The sequence below is a fragment of the Podarcis vaucheri genome (genome assembly GCF_965113315.1).
Source record: "Podarcis vaucheri genome assembly, chromosome: 2".
Lineage (NCBI taxonomy): Eukaryota > Metazoa > Chordata > Lepidosauria > Squamata > Lacertidae > Podarcis > Podarcis vaucheri.
In genome coordinates this window covers 118998213-119025008 of record NC_138760.1, presented here as the reverse complement: position 1 = coordinate 119025008, position 26796 = coordinate 118998213, and the positions used below count along the sequence as shown (strand labels likewise).

The 26796-nt window shown below is 46.6% G+C and overlaps 2 protein-coding genes and 1 long non-coding RNA gene across 3 annotated transcripts in view; 1 reads left to right on the top strand and 2 right to left on the bottom strand.

Annotated features, from left to right (window-relative positions):
• Nucleotides 1-5045, bottom strand: part of LOC309524628 (von Willebrand factor A domain-containing protein 7-like) — a 29400-nt gene extending 24355 nt beyond the window's left edge. The window contains exons 1-3 of the mRNA XM_082209409.1: nucleotides 4767-5045; nucleotides 2151-2273; nucleotides 484-663 (exon numbers count right to left, since the gene is read on the bottom strand). Of these exons, the coding sequence (XP_082065535.1) occupies nucleotides 484-663; nucleotides 2151-2273; nucleotides 4767-5028 (565 nt within the window). The 5' untranslated portion in view covers nucleotides 5029-5045. The remainder of the gene's footprint in view (nucleotides 1-483; nucleotides 664-2150; nucleotides 2274-4766) is intronic.
• The window catches only part of LOC309525524, an 81609-nt gene that overhangs the window by 22623 nt on the left and 32190 nt on the right, over nucleotides 1-26796 (bottom strand). The window contains exon 2 of the long non-coding RNA XR_014216379.1: nucleotides 10925-11111. This is a non-coding gene — a long non-coding RNA (uncharacterized lncRNA). The remainder of the gene's footprint in view (nucleotides 1-10924; nucleotides 11112-26796) is intronic.
• Nucleotides 18474-24951, top strand: LOC309527522 (uncharacterized protein; the record flags this gene model as incomplete). The annotated part of the gene is made up of 5 exons (XM_082214348.1): nucleotides 18474-18519; nucleotides 19782-20132; nucleotides 22133-22255; nucleotides 22831-22874; nucleotides 24761-24951. The coding sequence occupies 5 exons, from the start codon at nucleotides 18474-18476 to the stop codon at nucleotides 24872-24874; spliced, it is 678 nt and encodes a 225-aa protein (XP_082070474.1). The 3' UTR covers nucleotides 24875-24951.

Below are 26796 nucleotides of genomic sequence, written 5' to 3'. Positions count from 1 at the left end.
AATGAGCTATATATTAAAAAATACGCAATTGGAGATATTTATATTAGGATACAATGAAACCTCTCAAATGAGGTGTTATTGGATTTCTTATACTGATTATGGATAGCATTGTTTGGGGACCTGGAATGCAAATGGATGAACCATGGCATGCTTCTATATTTCTTTGAAGTAATACAGTCGTACCTTGGTTGTCGAGCGCCTTGGTATGCGTACGTTTCGGCTCCCGAACGATCGAAACCCGAAGTGAGTGTTCTGGTTTTTGAACGCTTTGTTGGAAGCCAGATGTCTGATGGGGCTTCTGCAGCTTCCGATTGGCTGCAGGAGCTTCCTGCAGCCAATCGGAAGCCGCGCTTTGGTTTCCAAACGTTTTGGAAGTCAAACGGGCTTCCGGAACGGCTTCCATTTGGCTTCCAAGGTACCACTGTACTTCTTATGTTTAACTTTGAAAACAAGAGAGAGTTTTCCAGATCCATTTTGACTTACGGAGGTGATCGTAAGGTCCACCTTTCCCCAGCTCAGGCCAGTTGGTGTTACTGTAGAATTGTTGAAGGATGTGCAGAGCTTGTCCAGCACTTTGTCGAGCCGATTCCAAATCCGATGAACTCACGGGTTCCTTTAAGCTACTTAGCATGGAATCCCTCAGGTTTCGCATCTGTGTTATACCTGGGAATAGATAACACAGCAGAACTTTTTATATCCCTGTTCCTCCTCTGAACTCTTAACTTCTAAACTGGAGAAATGTCAAGTCTCAAGCCTAACTGGAAGCCATGCACTCTTCCCTGGAATGAACTTCTCTAGGGATTCTCCAGGTATGGTTAGATTCCAGCTCCCATGGCGCTGTGGTCTAAACCACTGAGCCTCTTGGTCTTGCTGATGAGAAGGTTGGTGGTTCGAATCCCCGTGACAGGGTGAGCTCCCGTTGCTCTGTCCCAGCTCCTGCCAACCTAGCAGTTCGAAAGCACACCAGTGCAAGTAGATAAATAGGTACCGCTCTGGCGGGAAGGTAAACGGCGTTTCCATGCGCTCTGGCTTCTATCACGGTGCCCCGTTGCACCAGAAGCGCTTTAGTCATGCTGGCCACATGACCCAGAAAGCTGTCTGCGGACAAACACTGGCTCTCTTGGCCTGAAGGTGAGATGAGCGCCACAACCCCATAGTTGCATTTGACTGGATTTAAGTGTCCAGCGGTCCTTTACCTTTTTACCTTTTTGTTTTTATGTGTTACAAGCCTCCCAGAGTGGTTGGGGGAACCCAGCCAGATGGGCAGGGTATAAATGATAAAATTCTTGTTGTTGCTGTTACTGGAGATGATAATATCCAGAACATCTGGAGGGCCAGAAGCTTCCTAACCTGAGTTAGGCAAACCAAATCTTCTGTAAGTAGTGGCCTGGTAAATCTGAAGAAGCATCTCCACCTCCATCACTCAACCCGGACACTGAGTGGGCCTTCGCGGTCGTGGCCCCCTCCCTTTGGAACGTCCTCCCGTCAGATGTCAAGGAGATAAAGAACTACACAACTTTTAGATGACATCTGAAGGCAGCCCTGTACAGTGGTACCTCGGGTTAAGAACTTAATTCGTTCTGGAGGTCCGTTCTTAACCTGAAACTGTTCTTAACCTGAGGTACCACCCTAGCTAATGGGGCCTCCCACTGCTGCTGCGGTGCCGGAGCACGATTTGTGTTCTCATCCTGAGGTAAAGTTCTTAACCTGAGGTACTATTTCTGGGTTAGCGGAGTCTGTAACCTGAAGCGTCTGTAATGTGAAGCATCTGTAACCCGAGGTACCACTGTATAGGGAAGTTTTTAATGCTTGATGTTTTACTATGTTTTTCTATACTATAAGTCACCCAGAGTGGCTGGTGAAATCCAGCAGATGGGCAGGGAATAATAATAATAATAATAATAATAATAATAATAATAATAATAATAATAATAAAATAAATAAAAAATTAAAAATTTAAAAAATTAAAATATACAGATAAACTAAGCATGAGCTCTAAAAATATGGACTGTTATAGATAGCATGGCTAATTAAGTACCTTTCACCTGTGCTAGCAAGTAGTTCAGTGTTTCTCTTAAATCAAGAACAGTTCCCCACATCACCCCAAACACAGCTCCACCCCCCTCCCCCAAGGTACAGCTCCCCCTTACTTGGGGCAATCTTTTCACAGTGGAAGAAGTAGTTACTGTATTCAGCGTAGTTGACCTCCACTTGATTATTTGCAGACATGAGTTCCTGTATGGCTTTGACTAATCGATTGGGAGAGACATCAGCTGTGCGAGAAAAAAAGCGGACAGGTGTCAAAAAAGCTTACCATATTTACCAGTATGTATGCTACTATTGCAGGACGCGGGTGGTGCTGTGGGTTAAACCACAGAGCCTAGGACTTGCCGATCAGAAGGTCGGCGCTTCGAATCCCCACGACGGGGTAAGCTCCCGATGCTTGGTCCCTGCTCCTGCCAGCCTAGCAGTTCGAAAGCACGTCAAAGTTCCCATGTCCGGTGGGAAGGTAAACGGTGTTTCCGTGAGCTGCTCTGGTTCACCAGAAGCGGCTCAGTCATGCTGGCCACATGACCTGGAAGCTGTACGCCGGCTCCCTCGGCCAATAAAGCGAGATGAGCACCGCAACCCCAGAGTCGGCCACGACTGGACCTAATGGTCAGGGGTCCCTTTACCCTTTTTATACTACAACTGCAGCCCATGTTTTGTTAGCCCCAAAATGGAAAACGAGCGAGGTCCGAATTGGAGAAGAATGGCAACTTAAGTTGACAGAATAAGCACAACTCTCAGACTTAACATATAGAATAAGAGAACAAGAAGGACATACGTTCAAAGAATATTGGAAAACGTTTACTGAATATATGGGAAATAGTTGTGTACACAGCGGAAAATGCTGGCAGTATGAAGATAAATTCAACAGTTTCAACAAGTTTTGACGGATGCAATAACGGAATACTGAATGGTGTAGTTTTTGTAAAACATGCAGGGATTTATGATATGCAAAACGAACCATGGGAAGAGAAGAAGAGAAGCCACTGATATCTTAAGGATTTAAAACGAGTATTTTAAATTGTAAAATGGAAAATTTAATAAACAATTATATATAAAGAAAAAGAAAACAGGGACAGATTGCATGACTGGTTTTCGAACCCTGAAATCCATACACAAAAATGGAAGTGCTTTTTTACAACAGCCCCAGCACCGACTTATGCAAAAGTTGGGGTGGGTAAGCTGTGTCCCCTCCAGGCGCTCATGAACCTCAGCCTAATTTCATGTGGGTGGTGAGGAGCTGGGGTGGGGTGGGGAACAAGTGAAAAGAGGCAAGAAGAAAAAGAAGAGTTTGGATTTGATATCCCACTTTATCACTACCTGAAGGAGTCTCAAAGCGGCTAATATTATCTTTTCCCTTCCTCCCCCACAACAAACACTCTGTGAGGTGAAAATAAAAAAATTCCTTCCAGTAGCACCTTAAAGACCAACTAAGTTAGTTCTTGGTATGAGCTTTCGTGTGCATGCACACTTCTTCAGATACACTGAAACAGAAGTTGCCAGATCCTGCAAGAATCACAAAACAGAGAAACCAGTAGGAGAACACTTCAATCTCCCAGGGCATTCTATACAAGATCTCAAAGTAGTTGCTTTACTACAAAGGAATTTCAGAAATAGACTGGAAAGAGAAGCTGCTGAATTGCAACTCATTACCAAACTCAAAACCATGGAGAGACCTGGTCTGAACAAAGACATTGGATTCTTATCTCATTATACATGACTAAGCCATTTTTCACCTTCTCACCCCTTGCCTTTTCCTGTCAGACCTATTGCAGTCGTTAAGAGTCGTCAACAGGCTCATCTCAGCTATCTGCCAATCTCCCATTCCCACCACCCTTCTGAGTAATACCCCTCCCCACCTTCTCACTATATAGAAGGATCTGGCAACTTCTGTTTCAGTGTATCTGAAGAAGTGTGCATGCACACGAAAGCTCATACCAAGAACTAACTTAGTTGGTCTTTAAGGTGCTACTGGAAGGAATTTTTTTATTTTGACTATGGCAGACCAACACGGCTACCTATCTGTAACTCTGTGAGGTGAGTGAGGCTGAGAGACTTCAGAGAAGTGTGACTGGCCCAAGGTCACCCAGCAGCTGCATGTGGAGGAGCGGAGACGTGAACCCGGTTCCCCAGATTACGTGACTACCGCTCTTAACCACTACACCACACTGGCTCTCAAGAAGAGTGACTTGCTCTTCTCGGAAGCAAGAAGAGTTACCGACAATTGAAGAATGGAGGATGACGTTAATGGACTATGCAGAATTAGATAAACTAACAGGAAGGATTCGAAACCGACGAGACCAGAAATTCATGGAAGACTGGAGTAAATTTATGGACTATTTGAAAAGTAATTGTGAAGAATAGGCGACGTTCATAGGGTTGCAAGAAGTTTTGTGAGGAGTATTATTAGAGGTGTTGTAAAAATGGAGAAGGGGGAGGATGATTTGTTAAGAGATGTAAAGGCAATATAAAGTTAAGAAATGCCTAAGAAGTGGTTAAAACGGTGGATCATCAGAGGTGCTGATGGAAGCCTAAAAAGATTGTATAAGTGATAAGTTTTGTGGTATGTTTTATAATTTATATGTTAAAATTAATAAAAAATATTATAAAAAAAGAAAAGAAGCAGTGGAGATATAGAAAAGGAATAGGCTGCGCAGAAGCAATCCTCTGCGAGGGCCATGAGATCTAGTCTTCACACTCCTGTTTTCCAAGCCTACCTTTGAAAAAGGCCCTGAAGAGTTCAGTCGCTGTCAGCGATTTCATGTTTTCCAGCTCTCCCGGGGCCATGGGAGATCTTCCGGGCAGTGGGTTCGTCTCCATGTAATGGGCAACAGCCCGAAGGACCCCTTCTTCTGTGATGTCTGCATCTGTGAAGACTGTCGAATCGATGCCCCCCGATTCGTGGTTGGGGAGGAACCCGCTCACGGTGCCCAGGCAGAGGAGCACAGTGATGCCCACGGGAAGCAGCATGCTTTGCATCAGGGGCAGGAAAGAGATCCTGTGCCTTCCTCTGCTCTGCCAGTTAAATAGCTTGAGCCTGAAGAGGGGAAATCCCCCACCTGTTCAGTCCATTTCCTCCTACGCATACAGCAGCCAGGCAAAGGATTCCAGGAAAAACCTCTCTCCCAAACCATTACTGCTTGGCCACAAAGCACCACAACCTCCCAGATGAAAGGGGGATACTTTACAGATAGTGATGGGTGAGTCTGACGGTTTTGGTATATCTCAGTTTTTCCTTTTCCCCCAGTCTTGAGTTCAGATCTCTGCCTTTCCACATCACTTTGCAAATACGTGTTGTTGTTTAAAAAAAGTCCTAATAATAATACAGTCATATCTCAGGTTACAGATGCTTCAGGTTACGTTTTTTTCGGGTGACAGACCCGCTGAAACCCAGAAGTACCGGAAGCATAGCTGTCAACGTTTCCCTTTTTTAAAAGGAAATTCCCTTATTTCGAATAGGATTCCTCGCAAGAAAAGGGAAAAGTTGACAGCTATGACTGGAATGGGTTACTTCCGCGTTTCGGCGGCCACACATGCGCAGAAGCACTAAATTGCGCTTTGCGCATGCGCAGAAGTGCCAAATCCCAACCTGTCCATGCGCAGACCACCACTGCGGGTTGCGAACGCTGTGGGTTGCAAACGTGCATCCTGCACGGATCATGTTCGCAACCCGAGCGTCCACTGTAACAACAACAACAACAACAACAACAACAACAACAACAACAACAACAACAACAAATTTATTATTTATACCACGCCAATCTGGCTGGGTTTCCCCAGAAGCTCTGGGCGGCTCCCAACAGAATATTAAAAACACGATGAAACATCAAACATAAAAAACTTCCCTAAACAGGGCTGCTTTCAGATGTCTTCTAAAAGTCAGATAGTTGTTTATTTCCTTGCAGTGGCGTAGCGTGGGGGGTGCAGGGGGGGCGGCCGCACCAGGCGCAACATCTGGGGGTTAGGGTTAGGGGGCCCAAATCCACGGGTTAGGGGGCGCAAATTACTTGCCTTGCCCCGGGTGCTGACAACCCACGCTACGCCACTGTTTCCTTGACATCTGGTGGGAGGGCGTTCCACAGGGCGGGTGCCACTACCGAGAAGGCCCTCTGCCTGATTCCCTATAACTTCACTTTTTGCACTGAGGGAACCGCCAGAAGGCCCTCGGAGCTGGACCTCAGTGTCCGGGCTGAACAATGGGGATGGAGACACTCCTTCAGGTATACTGGACCGAGGTCGTTTAGGGTTTAAAGGTCAGCACCAACACTTTGAATTGTGCTCAGAAACGTACTGGGAGCCAATGTAGGTCCTTTCAGGAAATTCATGAAAATTCACCTGCACATTAGGCAAGCCTGGCCAGATGGGCAGGGTATAAGTAATAAACTATTATTATAAATTATTATTATTTGTACTTCCCATTGTCCCACTGCTTTCCCCTGCTCTTTAGCACTCAAAAAGCAGTTGGGGTTTTCTTCAGATGGACGTTTGCTTCACATTTGCACTCAGGGGCAGGTTTCCCCTTTGAAAGGGATGGGTCAAGTGGAAAACTGCTTAGGACCCGGTTTTCTAGGCCGGGTTCAAGGGGCAAACAGAAGTGTGAATGGGCATAAGTGCACATTTTGAAGGAGGTGGAGGCATGAAGAGGGTGGAGCAATGGCAGTTGAGGCAGCAGAGTCTCCAATTGCTTGGGAAGGACCTGGGAGAGGAGGAGGAGGCTTAGGCAGCTGTAGGAAGGTGGCAGGGGGACCTTTAGTCTCCACAACTGCCTCCCAGGGGCAAGAACTACTGAAAAGATTTACTGTACTCGCTAGATCTGCCACTCCTGAGCAGACCTTTCTTCTTCTAAGAAAGACTTATTTATTGCTGACCCACTCCTGCCCCTTACATAATGCCCCCAAGGAGAAAACACATCATCATGGTGTAAGAATTTTAAGGTCTCGTACATAGAATAAATATTTCTAAATGCACACATATCTATATATATCAACCATGTGTCTGAAATAGTATGGGAGAGCAATCCTGAAGCCATTTTGACTCTCCCAATGACTCCAAATATTCCTCTATAGTTTGTTGTTGTTGTTTAGTCGTTTAGTCGTGCCCGACTCTTCGTGACCCCATGGACCAGAGCACGCCAGGCACTCCTGTCTATAGTAAGGGAGGCATTTTTGAATAAGATCCTTCTTAGCAATTCTTTACCTTTACATTAGCAATTATTTACCTTTACATTGATTGATTTACAATTACATTGATCAGTTTTGTGCTTTATTTGCTTCTCATATAATAGTGAGTATAGACATATCAACACCCAAGGGCAACACTGTGAGAATAAAGGAGCCCTGTTTGATAGTTCAGCCTTCTGGTTCTTTGCCTACAAAGATTTACTGGTTCTCCCAGTTGGCCTGTGAAGCATTCCCAGGTATGGGTTGTAAGGAATCAGAGGACCTTGCCAACTTTGTCTCAAATCCATTATCCTGCAAAATACTTCCTTTTCACTGGAGAGTTGCATTAATTGGCGTTTTTGGCCAAAGTACCTTTTTGCGTATGTAACAGCCAAGCTACGCATTATGATTAATGCACGTTGGTGTGCAATTTGTGAGGAAAGGTTGAGCCAGTCTCACTGCTTTTGGCAGCTGGCATCAGGCCCAATCCAGACCTTTGCAGAGGTGAACGTTGGTGCAAACATATTACAACAGCCCTTTTAAAATCTAGCTCAGTATTGTTTACACACTGATTGGCATGGCATCCTATAAAATGATATAGGAGAGCTATTATACTTTTTTAAAAAAACCACAGAGCCTAGGACTTGCCAATCAGAAGGTCAGCGGTTCAAACCCCCTGCGACGGGGTGAGCTCCCATCGCTCGGTCCCTGCTCCTGCCAACCTAGCAGTTCGAAAGCACATAAAAGTGCAAGTAGATAAATAGGTACCGCTCCGGCGGGAAGGTAAACGGCGTTTCCGTGCGCTGCTCTGGTTTGCCAGAAGCGGCTTAATCATGCTGGCCACATGACCCGGAAGCTGTACGCCGGCTCCCTCGGCCAATAAAGCGAGATGAGCACTGCAACCCCGGAGTCGGCCACGACTGGACCTAATGGTCAGGGGTCCCTTTACCTTTACCTTACCTAATGACCTTAGTTGTGGACATGCATTTAAAATCAAGCTGCTGTGAGTGGAACGGAGCAAAATTAGGGTGGTTTGTGTCTTGCGGCAAATGATTGTTTCCTGCTTGGCAGGGGGTTGGACTCGATGGCCCTTGTGGTCTCTTCCAACTCTATGATTCTATGATTCTATGATTACTAGAAGGATGCAGCCAAAGAACTGGATGGTTTGTTAAAAACAATATGTGGAATTCAGTCCATACCTGTCCCAATCTTGCTTTTTGGTCCTGATTGTTTCCTTAAGATGGTGGTGGGCAGAGAGACTATTTTTGGGGCAAATAGCCAGATCTTTATCTCCCCCACCCCTGGCTTTACAGGGGGCAGGGCCTTCCGCCTGTGGCATCCAGGGAACGCTTCCTTTTGAAGCCTTGATTGTAGAGACTTGAAAGTCAACTGCAGGGCTTTGAAACAGCCCTTTGCAAACATCCTCATGCAGGAAAGTTTGTAGAGGGCTTTCAATCATCTACCCCCCTCCGTGATTCTATTTCGAATGAGGTTTGGAGAATCACGGAAGGGGGACTTGTGCTTTCCTACTGTCAGCTGATGGGGCGAGGGCACGCCTTCAAACAGCCTCCTGCAGAGGTTTAAAAGAGATGTTCAAGGGGACAGCTGAAGGTTTTCTCTCCATCATTCCTCACTGTCTGCTTCTGCCACTGCAAGACGGGGGTGGGGGTGGGGGAAACCTCTGAATTTTGAAATGCAGGATTTTTTTCTCCTCTGCATGGTAGCTGTGTCAGCAGCAATGGGGAGCTTCGGTCAAGCTGTTCTCTGAAGCAGTGCCACCTCCTCGTAAACAGCACTCCACCAATGTTTAAAGAGGGGTAGAGCAATTTGGTGAGGGATGCAGGTGGTGCTGTGGTCTAAACCACAGAGCCTAGGGCTTGCCAATCCGAAGGTCAGCGGTTTGAATCCCTGCCAGTGGCGTAGCGTGGGGGGTGCAGGGGGGCCGGCCGCATCGGGCGTAACATCTGGGGGTTAGGGTTAGGGGGCGCAAATCCATGGGTTAGAGGGCGCAAATTACTTGCCTTGCCCCGGGTGCTGACAACCCACGCTACGCCACTGATCCCTGCGACAGTGTGAGATCCCATTGCTCGCTCCCTGCTCCTGCCAACCTAGCAGTTCAAAAGCACGTCAAATTGCAAGTAGATAAATAGGTACCACTCCGGCGGGAAGGTAAACGGCGTTTCCGTGCGCTGCTCTGGTTTCGCCAGAAGCGGCTTAGTCATGCTGGCCACATGACCCGGAAACTGTACGCCGGCTCCCTCGGCCAATAAAGCGAGATGAGCGCTGCAACCCCAGAGTCGTTTGCGACCGGACTTAACTGTCAGGGGTCCTTTACCTTTTACCTGAGAGAGATTTGGCAAACTGCTTTAAGAGTGTTGACTCCATTTGAGCAAACCAGAGTGGAGGTGCTGCCGTAAAGCCTCTGCAACAGTCTCTTTGACGTAGCTCAGCAGATTTAATTCTGCTGCCTTGGCTGTGGGGGGCCGGTCCTCTGCTGGGAACAGGAACCTGCAGCCAGTTCAGGATTAAACCCTGTCCTCCTGCCCATCAGCTGACATCACCAATGATGTCAGACGAAGGATGGGTGGTTGCAGCTTGAGGAAAATGGACTCGGGGCCCTGAGGTCCCTCACTCCTTTCTTAGGACATTCTTGGGCTGTCATGACGGATAGTGCCACACCTGGAAGAATTCCCTTGTTGGGGTTGAGATGGTAACAACCCTACCAGCGGCCCATCAGAGCAAAGTTTTGGGGCAGACATCCAGGGCCCCACTTAGCAGAAGGGCTCCCAAACACTGCAGGATTGGCTTGTCACATTCTGAAGCACACTGGTGCAAGTTACCATTACAGTGGTACCTCGGGTTAAGAACTTAATTCGTTCTGGAGATCCGCTCTTAACCTGAAACTGTTCTTAACCTGAGGTACCACTTTAGCTCATGGGGCCTCCCGCTGCCGCTGTGCGATTTCTGTTCTCATCCTGAGGTAAAGTTCTTAACCTGACGTACTATTTCTGGGTTGATGGAGTCTGTAAGCTGAAGCGTCTGTAAGCTGAAGCGTCTGTAACCTGAGGTACAGTGGTGCCCCGCAAGACGAATGCCTCGCAAGACGGAAAACTCGCTAGACGAAAGAGTTTTCCGTTTTGGAGGTGCTTCACAAAACGAATTTCCTATGGGCTTGCTTCGCAAGACGAAAATGTCTTGCAAGTTCCTGCGGGTTTTTTTCCTCCCCCCCCCTTTTTCTAAGCCGCTAAGACGCTTATCAGCTGATCCGATAAGCCGATAAGCCGCTAAAAGCCGCTAATAGCGCTAATCCGCTAATCCGGCAATGGGCTTGCTTTGCAAGATGAAAAACCGCTAGACGAAGAGAATCACAGAACGGATTCTTTTCGTCTTGCGAGGCACCACTGTATCACTGTACTACACTTGTAGGCAGAGATGTGTCTTCCTTTGTCCTCTGTTTTTTTATTGTTATGAGAAAAACTGCTCCCTTTTCCTTATGTGGTATTCTGGGGCCCGAAGCCCTTAAGTGGGTTCCCTATCAGTAGGAGAAAATAATAGAGTCCAACCAGAGTATGTTGAGAAGCAAAGTGGCTAGTAAGCCTGATCTTTATTAAAGGAACTCACCCCACTCATCACACGCAGGAGGGAGGAGAACCCCGAACAATGGTGCGCAAGCCCTTATATAGACTTCTGAATTTGCCCACCCCGTATCCCAAGACTACCCCCAATAAATCATACATACATCACAGAAGGAGGCGGTCTCCAGCAGAAATCCTGTCTGCCAGGATACCTGATAATGGTCACTGATTGCATTACCTGGATAACCTGGCCATTCTTTTGTGATGGTTAATACTTTAGTTCCTGAGTCCAGGTCACAGGCTCACCCTATTCATACACAAATATGCCCTTAAGATAGGATTTGCAAGCAAAAAGACCATGGGAAGGCTCTCCCCATTTTCTTCCCTTACTGCAGAGGAATATTTGAGGCCATTGGGAGAGTCAAAATGGCTTCAGGATTGCTCTCCCATACTGGTTCAGGCTCCGGTGTGGGTGACCTGGGCTCTGTCTGGCGCTGGTTCTGGCTCGGCAGTGGCGCGATGGTGGAGGGGCTATCCGGTGATTGCCCTAAAAAAGCTCAACAACTTTTGGTGTCTGGATTTTTCCCTCATGAAATATGGCAGCCCTACTCCAAGTAAGCTGCAAGGGCAATGGATTAGGGTGGGGGCTCTTCCCCACCAGCTTCTGAAATCACCTTATTTCTTCACCAGAGGGAAGTCTGGTTGGAATGTTGCGCCATCCCACCAAAAAGTGCCCTGGGGCAAGGTAAATAAAAAGCACTGGTGTTCAAAAACCGGGTTTGCGTTAGCTGAGTGATGTGCCTAACTGAAAGCTTAAGACTCTTGTTGTTTTAGCTTAAATGAGGTGGCCTGGTGAGCCGTCTTGTCACCTCTCCCCTCTCCCCAGAGCCAGAAGGTTCTCCAGCAGCTTTTGTGCTGGCAGCCGGCCTTAAGTGCCACCTCAGCTAGAAACATTTAACCAAGTCTCATGGTTGTTGTTTTTTGACAAGAGGGCTTTGTGCATGCATAAACCCTTACTGGGAGGCTTTTGGGATTTGCTTATTTTAGAACCAAGTAACATTTTTCTACATATACCCAGGGTGTCTGGCAAATATGAATAAACCCTTCTTTGCTTTTAAAATACAGAACGGTGGTATAATTATGACAAGTGGGCACTCATGAAAAACCCAAGGGTTTGCTTATTTTGCAGTTGCCTATTTGTCTGGTTGCATCAGTGCTTCTCAGACTTGGGGCCCCGGCTGTTCTTGGACTACAACTCCCATCATCCCTAGCTAGCAGGGCAAGTGCTAATTTCTAGATGTCCGGATAGGCTTGCCTGAACAAAAATATTTTAAGCAGGTGCCAAAAAGATACAGCAAAAGTGCCTACGGATGTCAATACATGGGAAGTTCCGAACAGAATCAGTGGTCAGGGATGATGGGAATTGTAGTCCAGCTGGGGACCCAAGTTTGAGAAACCCAGTGTTAAATCCTATCCATCCATCCACTGCCACATATCAGTGCTTGGAACGAACTAGTTCGCTTTAATGAAGTTCACTGAATTAGTTCAAAAATCTCTGAACAACACCTGAAAATCGTCCTCATTTGGGCCTTTAAGCTTCAACATCATAATCATAGGGGGGAGGGGATATATTAAACAATTCACTGGTCAATATTCTCCAGGAAATTCTGTGAAAGATGTTGCCTATCAGTTAAGGTGGGGAATCCTGAGTGAATCTGGACACTGTAATAGGAATGAGTGAATTTCAGTTTCTCTCAATCTTTCATTTTTGTGTGGACAGGCGGAGTCCCCCAAACCCTGGGCGGCCCCCGTGTGGAATAACTACTCAAGACAACGTGCTATGGGATTAAAATTGGCCACAAGTTTATTATGTTTCAGATGTGGGTAGACCTTGGCTCAGGCATTGGGCGTTTATCCCTCCCAGTCCCCCCTCCCCAGGGGATCTGGGGAACATCAGGGTTATCCAGTGGGGGGGTGGATGGGCTGGCTCTGGAGAACATATGTTCAAGCAGAGAGAGCCCGCCCCCATTATGCCGCCGCCGCCGGAGAGAGCAATGACGACCTCTAGGCGTACGGCCAACGCCTTCCCTCAAACAACCCCTTTAACGGGGAACCCTGGTATTGCCACCGCGAAGAAGGGGGGGGCATGGGTCACTGCTGAACAACCCCCCTCCATTCAGGGAAGATAGATGAAAGGATTCCGCCCAAGGCCTGATACCGCCAAAGTTGTGACGTTTTGCTACGGGAAAGGCAAAACCTGCCAACGCAGGAGAATTCCTTTCCAGCCCTTCAACACCGACCTTGACGTAGCAGCGCCTGCGTACCTGTGGAGAAACGGTTAACCTGCAAAAGAAGCCTGAACTGAGGGTGGGTAGGGTGGGAGAAGCTCTGGAGCCAACTGACGATTCCCAGGTAAAATCCTCCCTCTATTGTGTGGGCAGGGTGGTCCCTCCCCCTACCTGGCCTGATCACCTTGGCAGAGCCTCCCCAGGCAGGATTGGGCAACTGGCTGAGGTAGGCAGAGACCTCCAGGTATCCCACCTGGGGGGAGGCGAAGCCAAGTGTGTGCTAATGGAGCCGCATAGGGTCCAGGGGGCTGCGCACAACCACGCAAAGGGCGCCCCCCCATTTAATGCGGAGAGTGGTCATTCTAGCCTTAAGATTGGTTGTACACATTCCCACATCAGCCTGCAATTTAAAACAAGAACAAGAAAAACAACAACAACAACAACAACAACAACAACAACAAATCATTGTGAAAATTCATCGGCATTTTTGTACTCCATGCATCTTTGAAACTCAGTTTTGCTTAATATAGACATTTTTGAGGAGCAGTTTCCCCTAACGTAATATACTTTTGCCATTTATTTTCACTGGTATGCACAAATTTAAACAGACTGCGGCATTTTGGTACCCATTACTAGGCCGGAGGACTGCATTTCAAACTTCAGAGAAGTGCGAATTTTGAAAGACGGCTGTGTTTCAGTTCTTGTATCGTTTCGAAAAGCATAACTGAGGTACTTTAAATGCTAACTTTTGATCATGGCAGCACGTTATGCAACCCATTACCACTGAAATGTCAGTTTAGCTAAGCAAGATTGTGACAGACAGATGAAATGGCCCAGAACAAAATTGTTGATGGGACTGACACTCTGAAAGATCTTTACTGCACATACACACATTCGAAGGCATATTATGTCCTTCAGCAAAACTCTCAATAAACTGTGACCCTGCTGTGTTCGTAATTTTTTGTTTCCCTTTTCTGCTTGATGAGCACGTATCTGTTCAGTGTTTTCTCTTTGTTTTTCTGTATTATTTCATAAATATGATTTATTCAACAACGCTCCTCCCTTTTCTACCCTTTCATTGTGTGTATGGATGTCCTCTCACTTCTTTGTATTTGGTATTTAACTGTCATTTTATTGTTCTGCTTCCTGGATATAAGCAGCTTTAATCCCCTAAATTGCCCTCAGATTGCTGTGCAAAGCTTCAGTATGATTATCTCTCCGAACCAGTTTCCCTCCTAGATAATCCCACTGACTGTTCCATTTCTTTGCCACACTAGGCAGAGCAGCGTTCCCCAATGTGGTGCTCTCCAGACATTTTAGACGGCAATTCCCATCAGCCATTGTTAGCAAAGTCACTTGAGCAACACAGTCAGAGTCCAGGTAGAAAAATCTCGATAACATTTTACTGAGGAAAGTGAATAAAACAGTGTATAACTTGAGACTCTTGGGGTTGTGGGTTCGAGCCCCACTTTGGGCAAAAGATTCCTGGGGGTTAGACCCTCGGGTCCCTTCCAACTCTACAATTCTGATATTATGTCAGGCCTTGTACAAAGCGGTGAACATTCAACTAATACCATGTTTCCCAAACTTGAGTCTCCAGCTGCTTTTTGGACTACAACTCCCATCATCCCTAGCTAGCAAGACCAGTGGTCAGGGATGATGGGAATTGTAGTCCTCAAGCTACAAGTTTTGGAAACACTGAACTAAAACATAGAAGGAAAAATCCATCAGAATTGTGCATTCAATCAGAGCATGTGGTACCTTAACAAAAAGGGACGTGGGTGGCGCTGTGGGTTAAACAACAGAGCCTAGGACTTGCTGATCAGAAGGTTGGCGGTTCGAATCCCTGTGATGGGGCGAGCTCCCGTTGCTCGGTCCCTGCTCCTGCCAACCTAGCAGTTCAAAAGCACATCAAAGTGCAAGTAGATAAATAGGTACCGCTCCGGCGGGAAAGTAAACGGCGTTTCCGTGCACTGCTCTGGTTCGCCAGAAGCGGCTTAGTGATGCTGGCCACATGACCCGGAAGCTGTACGCCGGCTCCCTTGGCCAATAAAGCGAGATGAGCGCCACAACCCCAGAGTTGGTCACGACTGGACCTAATGGTCAGAGGTCCCTTTACCCTTTACCTTAACAAATGATCATGAACAGAATTAACACTTCATCTGCATGTTGTGTGATCTCTGCTGTTGCATTCCCAACAGCCACAGAATTGTAGCTCTGTGAAGGGTCTCCTAACAACTCTCAGCACCCTAAACAAATTATAGTACCCCGGGTTTTTGGGGTGGGGGTGGGGGAAAGCCATGACTGCCAAAGTCATAAAAGAGTGCTTTAAAAGCACAACGCGAATGTGACCTAAAATTCATCTGAAAATGTGACCTAAAATTCATCTAAAAATACTGCCCCTTTGTTGTTTTTGTTCCAGACATTTTGGCAAGCTTGCTAGTAACACATGAGCTTCTTGAGAAACTCCAGCTTCTCATTATGAACAATGACAATGCTCACTTCTGAACAATGCACCTGTTTCATTGCAGCAATAAAAAGGGTTATCTCCAGTGAGGTCCAGCCTATTTTCCCCATTAATTTCAATGGGTGTGCCCTATTTTTTCTTTAAAATAAAAAATGAAGGCGTCTATCAGCTACCTCAATCAATCAAGCCCATAACTGCAGGTTTGTAATGTACACAGAAGCAGGAAGACAAGCTGTCGACGTTTTAAGAGCGGGTCTTTAGTTAAGCAATAAATAAACAAGGAAGTGAATATTTGGTCAGGAATCCACTCAAGGTACTTCTAGAACAAAAGAAAGTGGCTGATGAAGTCGGGCCCGCAATCCAATTTCACACAATTGATGGGGCCTCACGAGGAAATCTGCAAGTTGAAAAGCGAGGGCAGGAAAAGAAGTGCGAGCGTTGTGGTTTGGAAGGAAACAGAAGCGGCAGTAGCTTGCCAGGGGAGAGTTTAGTCTCGATGGCGCTGCTAGAGAGATACGTGACCGTTCGTGCAAGAGGCCTGTTGCCTCTTAGCATCAAAGCGGCCACCGCAAAACTCCTCCTCAGAGTTGCTCGGGTGGACGCGAAGAGCCATTGTTTGTGGTCTGGAAGGTGGCAGAGGCCTTTCCTGTCTCTCTCAGTCCTGCGGTTTGCTCTGTTGCGACTCACGGACCCTGCGCTTAAGAGCCTCTCTCAAACAAACAAGCAAACACACACTTCTGGGAAGGTGGGGTTGTGGAATTGAAAAAGCACTTGTGAATCCAAAGAAGGGCAGGCTGTGTGGGTGACACAGGAGGGACTCAGTATCTGCAATTGGGAGGGAAATAGATCAGAACCAGAAAGCCACTGGAGATAAGAATCGCTTTGCTGAACCCAGTGGTGAAGTCGTGGAATCTCTCAGCTCCAGATGTGGATGCAGCGTGCTGTACGTTATTACAAAACCAGCAACTCCGGCAAAGAACAAGACCCTGGAAGAAGGATGCTGATGAAACGCATCGGTCCTTGCTCACAAATCCAACCTCTGCTAAAGGAGGGCTGGACTTTCTGAAGTTCCAGAGCTACAGCTGTGGAACAGAGAGAGAATCTGAGATGACGTGATTTTTCCCCCCAGTTGGGAGCTTGTGCAATGCCAGCAAACTGTTCCCTCCCCAAGGAAAATTGCAAAAAGAAGAAGGGGGAGGAAATCTGTGCCTGTTTATAGAGGGATTTGAGTCAGTTTGCCACAGAGGAGTTCTTGAGAGAATTGTACCGTACTTGAAAAACACCTGAAACTGTGCTTTGCGGATTCATAAAGTCACAGGAAAAAAAAAAGAAGATTATGGTTGCTGACTGTCCCAAAATACTGGCGAGGACATGTGTGGAGGACTCAGGATAAAAAAAAAAAATCAGCATGGTTAATTAAATTCATTCAATTATTTTTCTTTAAGAAGATTTTTACGTCTCTTGATCAGTGCTTTTTTCCTGGGGGGACGCATACCCCTAAACATTTTGTGAATATAAGTTTGGCCTCATTGAGGGGCAGTATTTCAATATGAGTAGGAAAATGAGAGTACCCCTAAACATTTTTTTAAAGAAAAAAGCACTACTCTTGATTATTAAAAACAAAATATTCAGATTGTTGATACAAACATTGCTCTCTTTTTATTATCACAACAACGCTGTGAAGGAATGCCAGGCGACTGTTGTCAAGATGTTGACAAGCTCCAGGAAACCCCACCCACAGCTGACTGGAGATTTGAGCCAAGTTCTCCCTGGTTCTAGTGGGACACTCTAATGTTATAGCTCAGTAACTGTAATCTGACTTGCAAATCGTCCCCCAAAGTCTTGGGCAGAGCACCTTTCCCAGGGATGGAGAAGAAAATTTCAATTCACTCTGCATACAAAGGCCAACTTTTCATGAGGGCTTCAAGCATGAGGGCTTCAAAATGCAAGCTGATGTAGAGATGCGGAGAACCGAATTGAAGACTGGAGAAAGGATAAACAGAGAGAAACTTGAAACGGACTTATTTGCCCACCCCCTACTATTAAGGTAAAGGGATCTCTGACCATTAGGTTTAGTCATGGCCGACTCTGGGGTTGTGGCGCTCATCTCGCTTTATTGGCCGAGGGAGCCGGCGTACAGCTTCCGGGTCATGTGGCCAGCATGACTAAACCACTTCTGGCGAACCAGAGCAGCGCATGGAAATGCCAGTTACCTTCCCGCCGGATTGGTACCTATTTATCTACTTGTACTTTGACGTGCATTTGAACTGCTAGGTTAGCAGGAGCAGGGACCGAGCAACGGGAGCTCACCCCGTCGCAGGGATTCGAGCCGTCGACCTTCTGAGCGGCAAGCCCTAGGCTCTGTGGTTTAGACCACAGCGCCACCCGCGTCCCTACTATTAGACACATTTTAACTCAAGAGCTAGTGAACCTGTGGCTTTTCCAGATCTTGTTTGAGTGTCAGTTCCAATCAGCCCCAGCTCTCCAGGAGAGCCTTGGCTCAGAGAGCATGGCTCAGTGTTCAGGGAGGATTACAGTTATACAACAACAACTTCTGGAGGGGAACATGTTCCCCGCCTCTAGTTTAACTGGAGAAGCCAGGGATCAGATGTGGGACGTTGTACATACAGAACATGTTCGCTGAGCTATGGTTGCAAGCTACAGAAAAAGCTGGACAGCTTTGGGGGACAATGGATGGGCTGGAAAGGTTTGGGGGATGGATTGATCGCCTGCTGCAGTGGCTCCCGGAATGGAAAATGTGAGCTGTGTTTTCCTGTGGACGGGCAGCACCTCTTCCTTCCGGCCACCAGACCACATTTTCCACCATGCGCTTGCCTTCTCCGGAAGCTACTGGTGGAAGCGTGCACACTATGCGCACTCGGTTTTGTGCTGGCCCCTGTTGCAGTTCAAACCGATTCCTAACTGCTTCGTGTCGATGATGCCTCTGGAGGTCTTCTGCTTCTGCTTCACCCTTTGGGCAGGTAAGGAGTGACTATTTCATGTTCCATCTTCTTGGACATGTGCATTTTCCTGGTCTCTGCTGACTGCTCCAAGGCTCCCCCGGTGTTAAGGTGCCCAAGAGAGAGGGAGGACAGAGCTTTTGTTCTGTTAATAGCCGTATAGAAGAGGGCAGTTTCTTGTAAAAACGCAACCACAAATAATAATAATAATAATAATATTTATTTATTTATTTATTTATTTATACCTCGCCCATCTGACTGGGTTTCCCCAGCTACTCTAGGCAACTCCCAATAAAATATTAAAAATACAATAAAACACCAGACATTAAAAACTTCCCTGAAACAGTGCTGCCTTCAGATTATCACCTACATGATTCTAATAACATATTTCAAATCCAAACCAGACTTTTTTGGTTTAGCCACGTTAAGCACTTGTAGCAAGGCTTATGAAGTTGTGTCCTGTGGCAGTTTAAAGACCCGTAAATTTATTGTGGTGCACACTTCCACAGGTAATACTTTGTCAGATTTAACCACCAGCCTTCAACGGTTCAACAGACTTCAATGATACACAAAATATTTGAAACATTACATTACAGTGGTACCTTGGGTTACATACGCTTCAGGTTACATACGCTTCGGGTTACAGATTCCGCTAACCCAGAAATAGTGCTTCAGGTTAAGAACTTTGCTTCAGGATAAGAACAGAAATCGGGCTCCGGCGGCGCGGCGGCAGCAGGAGGCCCCATTAGCTAAAGTGGTGCTTCAGGTTAAGAACAGTTTCAGGTTACGTACGGACCTCCGGAACGAATTAAGTACTTAACCTGAGGTACCACTGTAATTGATATTGCGATGAATTGTGACTATTGTGTGTCCCAACACAAACAAGTGCAACTGTATAGCTGTTTCTGCAGGTGCGGAATCTACTTGTCCATGCTGGACAAATGAGCAGCAGCGTTAACTCTGAGAGCACCAAATATGGTTTCCAAGAACTGAAGGGGATGCACCTCCAGAACACAGAGGGGGAGGAGTTGAATTGAATTTCTCCCTCATTCCTGCTGTGGTCTAATGCAACTGAAACGATAGCCACATGAGTTTTATTTCCTCCTCTTGACCATGTTGGAAATAAGTTGTGTGTGAACAATGGTGCCTCATTTAGGGACCATTAAGACTGTACAGTTTAGCTACGCTGGGAGGTTAGGCTGGGAGAACTGGTCAAGACCATGAACAACTGGGACTCCTGCTTTTCCTTCTCTCTCACCCCCATCTCATTTCCACTGTCCCAGCTTCCCAGGCTCAAGAACCCCTCATGGTCTCCCAGTCCAGCTCAGCAGAAGGCATGGAAGGCGGTTCTGTCACCTTGCACTGTTCCTACAACTCCACCTCAGAGCCTAAGGTTGGGAGCTTCCGGTGGGTGAAGGAGCCAGGGGTGGAGGTCAGAAAGACTACCCGGGAATTCATGGGAAGGGTGAGTCCCACCTCGGAGCAGGCCTTCCTCTTGGGGAGAAGAGCCGACATAGAGATACGGGATCTGAGACATTACGACTCAGGGGTGTATCGATGCGTGGTGAAGATCCCTGGATTCCCGGAGACTTCGGGGAACGGGACTGAGCTTCGCGTGCTTAAAGCTGCGAAAGGTAAAGAGCTTGGGTTCTGTGGAAGGAATGTACAGTGGTTCCTCAGGTTACAGACGCTTCAGGTTACAGACTCCGCTAGCCCAGAAATAGTACCTCGGGTTAAGAACTTTACCTCAGGATGAGAACAGAAACCGCGCAGCGGCAGCGGGAGGCCCCATTAGCTACAGTGGTACCTCAGGTTAAGAACAGTTTCAGGTGAAGAACGGACCTCCGGAACGAATTAAGTTCTTAACCCGAGGTACCACTGTAGTTGGTCAGAAGGAAGGAAGGAACTGGGATGGGTTCATTGGGAAAACAGTGGGCTAGACTCAGATGTTGCAGATTTTATCATAGGAAGTTGCCTTCTACTGAGATAGTCCATCTAGCTCATTATCAGTTTACAGTGGTACCTCGGGTTACATACGCTTCAGGTTACATACGCTTCAGGTTACAGACTCCACTAACCCAGAAATAGTGCTTCAGGTTAAGAACTTTGCTTCAGGAGAAGAACAGAAATCGGGCTCCGGCGGCGCGGCAGCAGCAGGAGGCCCCATGAGCTAAAGTGGTGCTTCAGGTTAAGAACAGTTTCAGGTTAAGAACGGACCTCCGGAACGAATTAAGTACTTAACCTGAGGTACCACTGTACTGTAATCTACAGTGACTAGCACAGCTCTGCAGGGTTTCAGGAAAGATGCTGTTGCTCTACTACTCAACTACAGGCCTTCCCTGTCGCTTGAAGCTGCTTGTGTAGAAAGTGCTGGGGTGTAGTACTTCTGGATTTTCTGTGTGGACAGTAAGTTGGGGGTGAAGAATTGATATATTTGAGGAACGGGTGAGGGTGATGTGTATGTTTAGCCTGTGTAAGAGGAGACTGGGAGGAGAAATGAGAGCCATCTCCAAATATGGTGCATGCTCTAGTTATCTCTCGCTTGGACTACTGCAATGCTTTCTATGTGGGGCTACCTTTGAAGGTGACCTGGAAACTACAACTAATCCAGAATGCGGCAGCTAGACTGGTGACTGGGAGTAGCCCCCGAGACCATATAACACCGGTCATGAAATACCTACATTGGCTCCCAGTACGTTTCCGAGCACAATTCAAAGTGTTGGTGCTGACCTTTAAAGCCCTAAACGGCCTCGGTCCAGTATACCTGAAGGAGCGTCTCCACCGCCATCGTTCTGCCCGGACACTGAGGTCCAGCTCCGAGGGCCTTCTGGCGGTTCCCTCACTGCGAGAAGTGAGGTTTACAGGGAACCAGGCAGAGGGCCTTCTCGGTAGTGGCGCCCTCCCTGTGGAACGCCCTCCCACCAGATGTCAAAGAGAAAAACAACTACCAGACTTTTAGAAGACATCTGAAGGCAGCCCTCAGTGTCTGGGCTGAACGATGGGGGTGGAGACGCTCCGTTTAGGGCTTTAAAGGTCAGTATCAACACTTTGAATTGTGCTCGGAAACGTACTGGGAGCCAATGTAGGTTTTTTAAAGACCGATGCTATGTGGTCTCGATGGCCACTCCCAGTCATTAGTCTGGCTGCTGCATTCTGGGTTAGTTGTAATTTCTAAGGACCGGCTGCTGCTTTGAGGTTCTCTCCTAGATTGGATGGGCAGCAGTGATGTCACTGAATGTTCCCAAATATTCTAACTGCTAAGGGGAAAGGCCATTCTCAGGGTGTGATAACATGTGCTACATGAGAAATAGACAGTTGGTTGTTCTGTCTGAGAGGGAAAAACCCCATGCAAGGCCAAAGGACAAGACTGTGTTTTCTTGTTGGCAGCAATGAGGCAAGAGATTCTCTGTGCTAGTGTATAAAAATGCCCAGAGGAACATCTAAAGTTAAAAAGAAAGAATAGAAACCGCAGCAGCAATCCAGCAGGATCTGTTGAATTTAATCTGAAATTTTCTCACAATATCTTCCTGTATTGCGGCACTGTGTACATATGTGGGTGAGTGTGCCTTATAACATTTTGTTACCTTGATTCTGAAGTTTGATGATGTAATACCCCATTTATTCTCTCTCCTAGGAGATCCTAAGAAACCTGATGAAAATAGCACACATTCCATAGCGCTTTGGGCAGGCCTCGCCTCAGCCCTGGCGGTTTTTGTAGTTTCTCCTCTGATAGTGCTCTACTGTAGGAACAGAGAAGGTGAGCATGGTGACTGGAGCTTATCTCTAAACCAGAGATGAGCATTTGACAGACCTGGGGGTTGAAGGCAGGGTGGATAAAAATCAATGCTTTTTTTTATAAAAAAATGGGTTTTTAAAAAATTTAAATCAGATTTTTAAAAAATTTAAATCAGATTTTTTTAATTTAAATTGGATTTTTAAAATAAAATGCTTTTGGAGGAAAACTCTTTCTAAAGATAGTTTTCTGTTTAAGTTACATTGTAGTCCAAAGGCTATTCATCAGGAAATAAGGATTTGTTTTACGTTTTTCATGTGTGCTAAAACTCTGGTTTTTTTAAAATAAAAAAACCATTTAACCACATCAAGTTAACAAACATGGATACATATGCTATAATGTTATTGTTTCGGTTAAATAAATTGTTATTAAGGAAATGATATTATGTTGACGTCCAAAACACCTGGAGGGCACAAGCTCGGAGAAAGCTGCTATAGCGTAGCAAAGAGACGGGAACCAAAGATAGGCCTCCTATACTTAGAGGAAAATTTGTTCGGATTGCATCTCGATCGCTACATTTTACGAAACTGAATTTTCAGGTTGCTGCCAAGCAAGAGGATCCGGGACGAAACGCCTGAGTCAGGTAAGCCCCGAGCTTAAAAACAGAGTCAGGCTTGCAAGCGTAGCGCTCAGAAACCTGGCTCCAAGTTGGGAGGCAGAAGGGCTGCAGTTCAGTCTCAGATACTTCATGGCATGGCAAAGGTCTCAGGTCTGATACCCGATATCTGCAGCATAGCTGTCAACCTTCCCTTTTTTTGCGGGAAATTCCCTTATTCCAGCACCGTTTCCCGCTGCTTCCTGCTGCTATCCCGGATTGTTGGATATCCTGTAGACTGTCCCTGGGACAGGTGAGGCTGCTGATCCCTTATTTTCAAATCTGAAAGTTGACAGCTATAATCTGCAGACTGGCTTGTGCTTGAAACACAGTTAGCTAGCATAGATAATACTAGACAAGCAAGTTTGGAAACTGGGAGGAGGTTGGAGAGGTGAGGCAGAACTGATGTAGTCTCTAGCCCAGAGGTTTTCAACCTTTTTGAGTCTACGGCTCCCTTGAGCAACTACAGTGGTACCTCAGGTTACAGACACTTCAGGTCACAGACTCCGCTAACCCAGAAATAGTACCTCGGGTTAAGAACTTTACCTCAGGATGAGAACAGAAATCGTGCGCCAGCGGTGTGGCGGCAGCGGGAGGCCCCATTAGCTAAAGTGGTACCTCAGGTTAAGAACAGTTTTGGGTTAAGAACAGACCTCCGGAACGAATTAAGTACTTAACCCAAGGTACCACTGTAAGGGATGTGGGTGGCGCTGTGGGTTAAACCACAGAGCCTAGGACTTGCCGATCAGAAGGTTCGAATCGCCGCGACGGGGTGAGCTCCCGTTGCTCGGTCCCTGCTCCTGCCGACCTAGCAATTCGAAAGCACGTCAAAGTGCAAGTAGATAAATAGGTACTGTTCCGGTGGGAAGGTAAATGGTGTTTCCGTGCGCTGCTCTGGTTCGCCAGAAGTGGCTTAGTCATGCTGGCCACATGACCCGGAAGCTGTACGCCGGCTCCCTCGGCCAATAAAGCGAGATGAGCGCTGCAACCCCAGAGTCGGTCACGACTGGACCTAATGGTCAGGGGTCCCTTTACCTTTACCTTACCACTGTATATCCATTTTTTTTTGCAAGCGGTCTCCCCCAGTGTAGTGCATTTTTGTACGCCACTTCCCCTAAGGCACTTGGTTTAAGACACACTTCACCCAGATGTGCTCATTGTTCAATACATAGAATCATAGAGTTGGAAGGGACCCCATAGGATCATCTAGTCCAACTCAAATATGCAGCCGCCTCATACAGGGTTCAAGCCTGCAACCTTGGCATTATCAGTACCTAACCAACTGACCTATCTTGGCTATCTTTGGGCTGGAGACCTGCACTGCAAAATTCAGAGAAAATTTAGAAGAACAGCTATCTTTTGGTTTTGCATATTGTTTTAGGAAGTGAGAATTAGGTATGTTGGCAATGAAATGAGAACCAAATTTCTCTGCCACCCCTGGACGGGTGCATTAATTACTCCCCGCAACCCTGGAAAAAACAATACAGTGAAACCTCAGCTGCCAAATGCCTCCCTTTGGAACATTTTGGCTGCCGAACGCCAAAAACCCAGAAATAGCTGCTTTGGTTTTCAAACAATTTTCAGAAGCTGAACGGCTTCCGGGGAGTTTTTTCTTCTTTTCTCTCCACTGACTTTGCCAACCACCCTTTGATCCTTGGTTGTCGAACGTTTCGGAAGTCGAACAGTCTCCTGGAATGGATTATGTTCGATAACCAAGGTTTGACTGTAATTGCAGTGATTGTAGTAAGGTTGATCTGAAGGAGCGGTAACTTGCTAGAGGCCTAATGGCTGATGTTGTGGCTGTAACAGTGTTCAGGAAACATCTGGGGGAAGCTCACAAATGATGACACTGATTCCTCGACCTCTTTCTGTAGGACAAGAAGGCAGAGTCAACGGCAGATCTGAATTATTCAGAGGTCGTCGTGAAGAAGGCGGGGAAATCCAAGCGTCAAAGCGAAAAGGTCACATATGCTTCCATACGTGTATAGTCTTTTTTTAAAAAAATATTTTTTATTGCATTTTTGAAAGTTACAGAGAAAAGAGAAAAAGAATAAAAGAAAAAATACAAAAAAAGAGAGGGGGGAGAATTTAAAAGATATGTGTACAGTGGTACCTTGGGTTACAAACGCTTCAGGTTACAGACTCCGCTAACCCAGGAGTAGTATCTTGGGTTAAGAACTTTGCCTCAGGATGAGAACAGAAATTGTGTGGTGGCGGCTTGGCGGCAGCAGGAGGCCCCATTAGTGAAAGTGCGCCTCAGGTTAAGAACGGCTTCGGTTAAGAACGGACCTCCGGAACGAATTGAATTAAGTTCGCAACCCGAGGTACCACTGTATAGTCTTGGAGTAAGTCCCGTCATCCTTGAACCTACAGTAATTCCTCAACTTCCTGGCCCCTCCACTGACTGCTTGAAAATGGCTAATTCTTTTGGTGGGTCACCTAATGATTTGTCTGTCTGTTGGTAGCAATTGTAATGTGTTGGGCTAGATTTGCATCCCATAGAATTCAAGACGTAATGCGGGAAAATGAAAGAAATAAAAGAAACAATAAAACCCCCAATTAAAACTCAATATGAAGATTTGACATGGGCATGCTGTAGACCACCTGGATGAAACTCATGTGCCACAGTTTGGGAATCCCTGCTCTATGTACATTCCTGATAGCAGGATTTTGATTTGTGGCAGCTAGAAAGCCAGGAGAGGAATAAGGATGGGAAAACTGCCATTTCCTCCCACTTGGATGACTTAAAGCAAAAACAAATAGATAGATAGATAGATAGATAGATAGATTCTTTATTGTCATTACACAAGTGCAACATTGCACAAAGTGCAACGAAATTGGATGCCATCCCTTAAAACAACAAAAGCAAGACAACAACAACAACCAAACAAACCACATTCCAGCCACACCCACACCACACCCATCAAACTCCCAGGTCACACTAACGAGTTACAGCATTCAAAAGGGCCACAGCTCTTGGATAGAAACTGTTTTTCAGTCTATTTGTCTTTGACTTGATGTTTCTATATCTTCTGCCAGAAGGCAGTAGTGCAAACAGACAGTGTCCCGGGTGAGATGAATCCTGCAGGATGTTATTTGCTTTCCTAAGACAACGGGAACCGTACAGTTCTTCCAAAGATGGGAGAGGATGACCAATAATCCTTTGGGCTGTGGTTATGACCTTCTGGAGCACCTTCCTCTCCCTAGCTGTACAACTGGAGAACCAAGCACAAATACAGTATGTAAGAATGCTCTCTATGGAGCCTCGGTAGAAGGACACCAGCAGTCTCTCACTCAGATTGTTCTTCTTTAAAAGTCTGAGGAAATAAATTCTCTGCTGGGCCTTCTTCACCAGAGCAGTGGTATGTGCGCTCCAAGTCATGCCCTGATCGATAGCTACTCCCAAAAACCTGAATTCCGCCACCCTCTCCACCCGTTCCCCGTTGATATACAAGGGCTGAATGTCCGCCTTTTTTTTCCTGTAATCCACCACCAATTCCTTGGTCTTAGCCGTATTAAGAGCCAGATTGTTCTCTCCACACCAAACACAGAGCCGCTCCACCTCGTCCCGATAGGCGGACTCATCCCCTCCTGAAATGAGCCCTACCACCGTAGTGTCATCAGCAAACTTGATGATTTTGTTGCTGGAATAGATGGCTGTACAGTCATACGTATAGATAGTGTAGAGCAGGGGACTCAACACACAACCCTGTGGTGAGCCGGTGTTAAGGCTAAGGGCTGTGGACATGTGTGACCCTACTCTAACCCTCTGGGAACGTTCTGACAAAAAATCCAAAACCCAGAGACAGGTGGAGTTGGAGAGTCCAATCGCCTCTAGCTTGGACACCAGTCTATGGGGGAGGATAGTGTTAAAAGCAGAGCTAAAATCCACAAACAGCAGCCTCACATA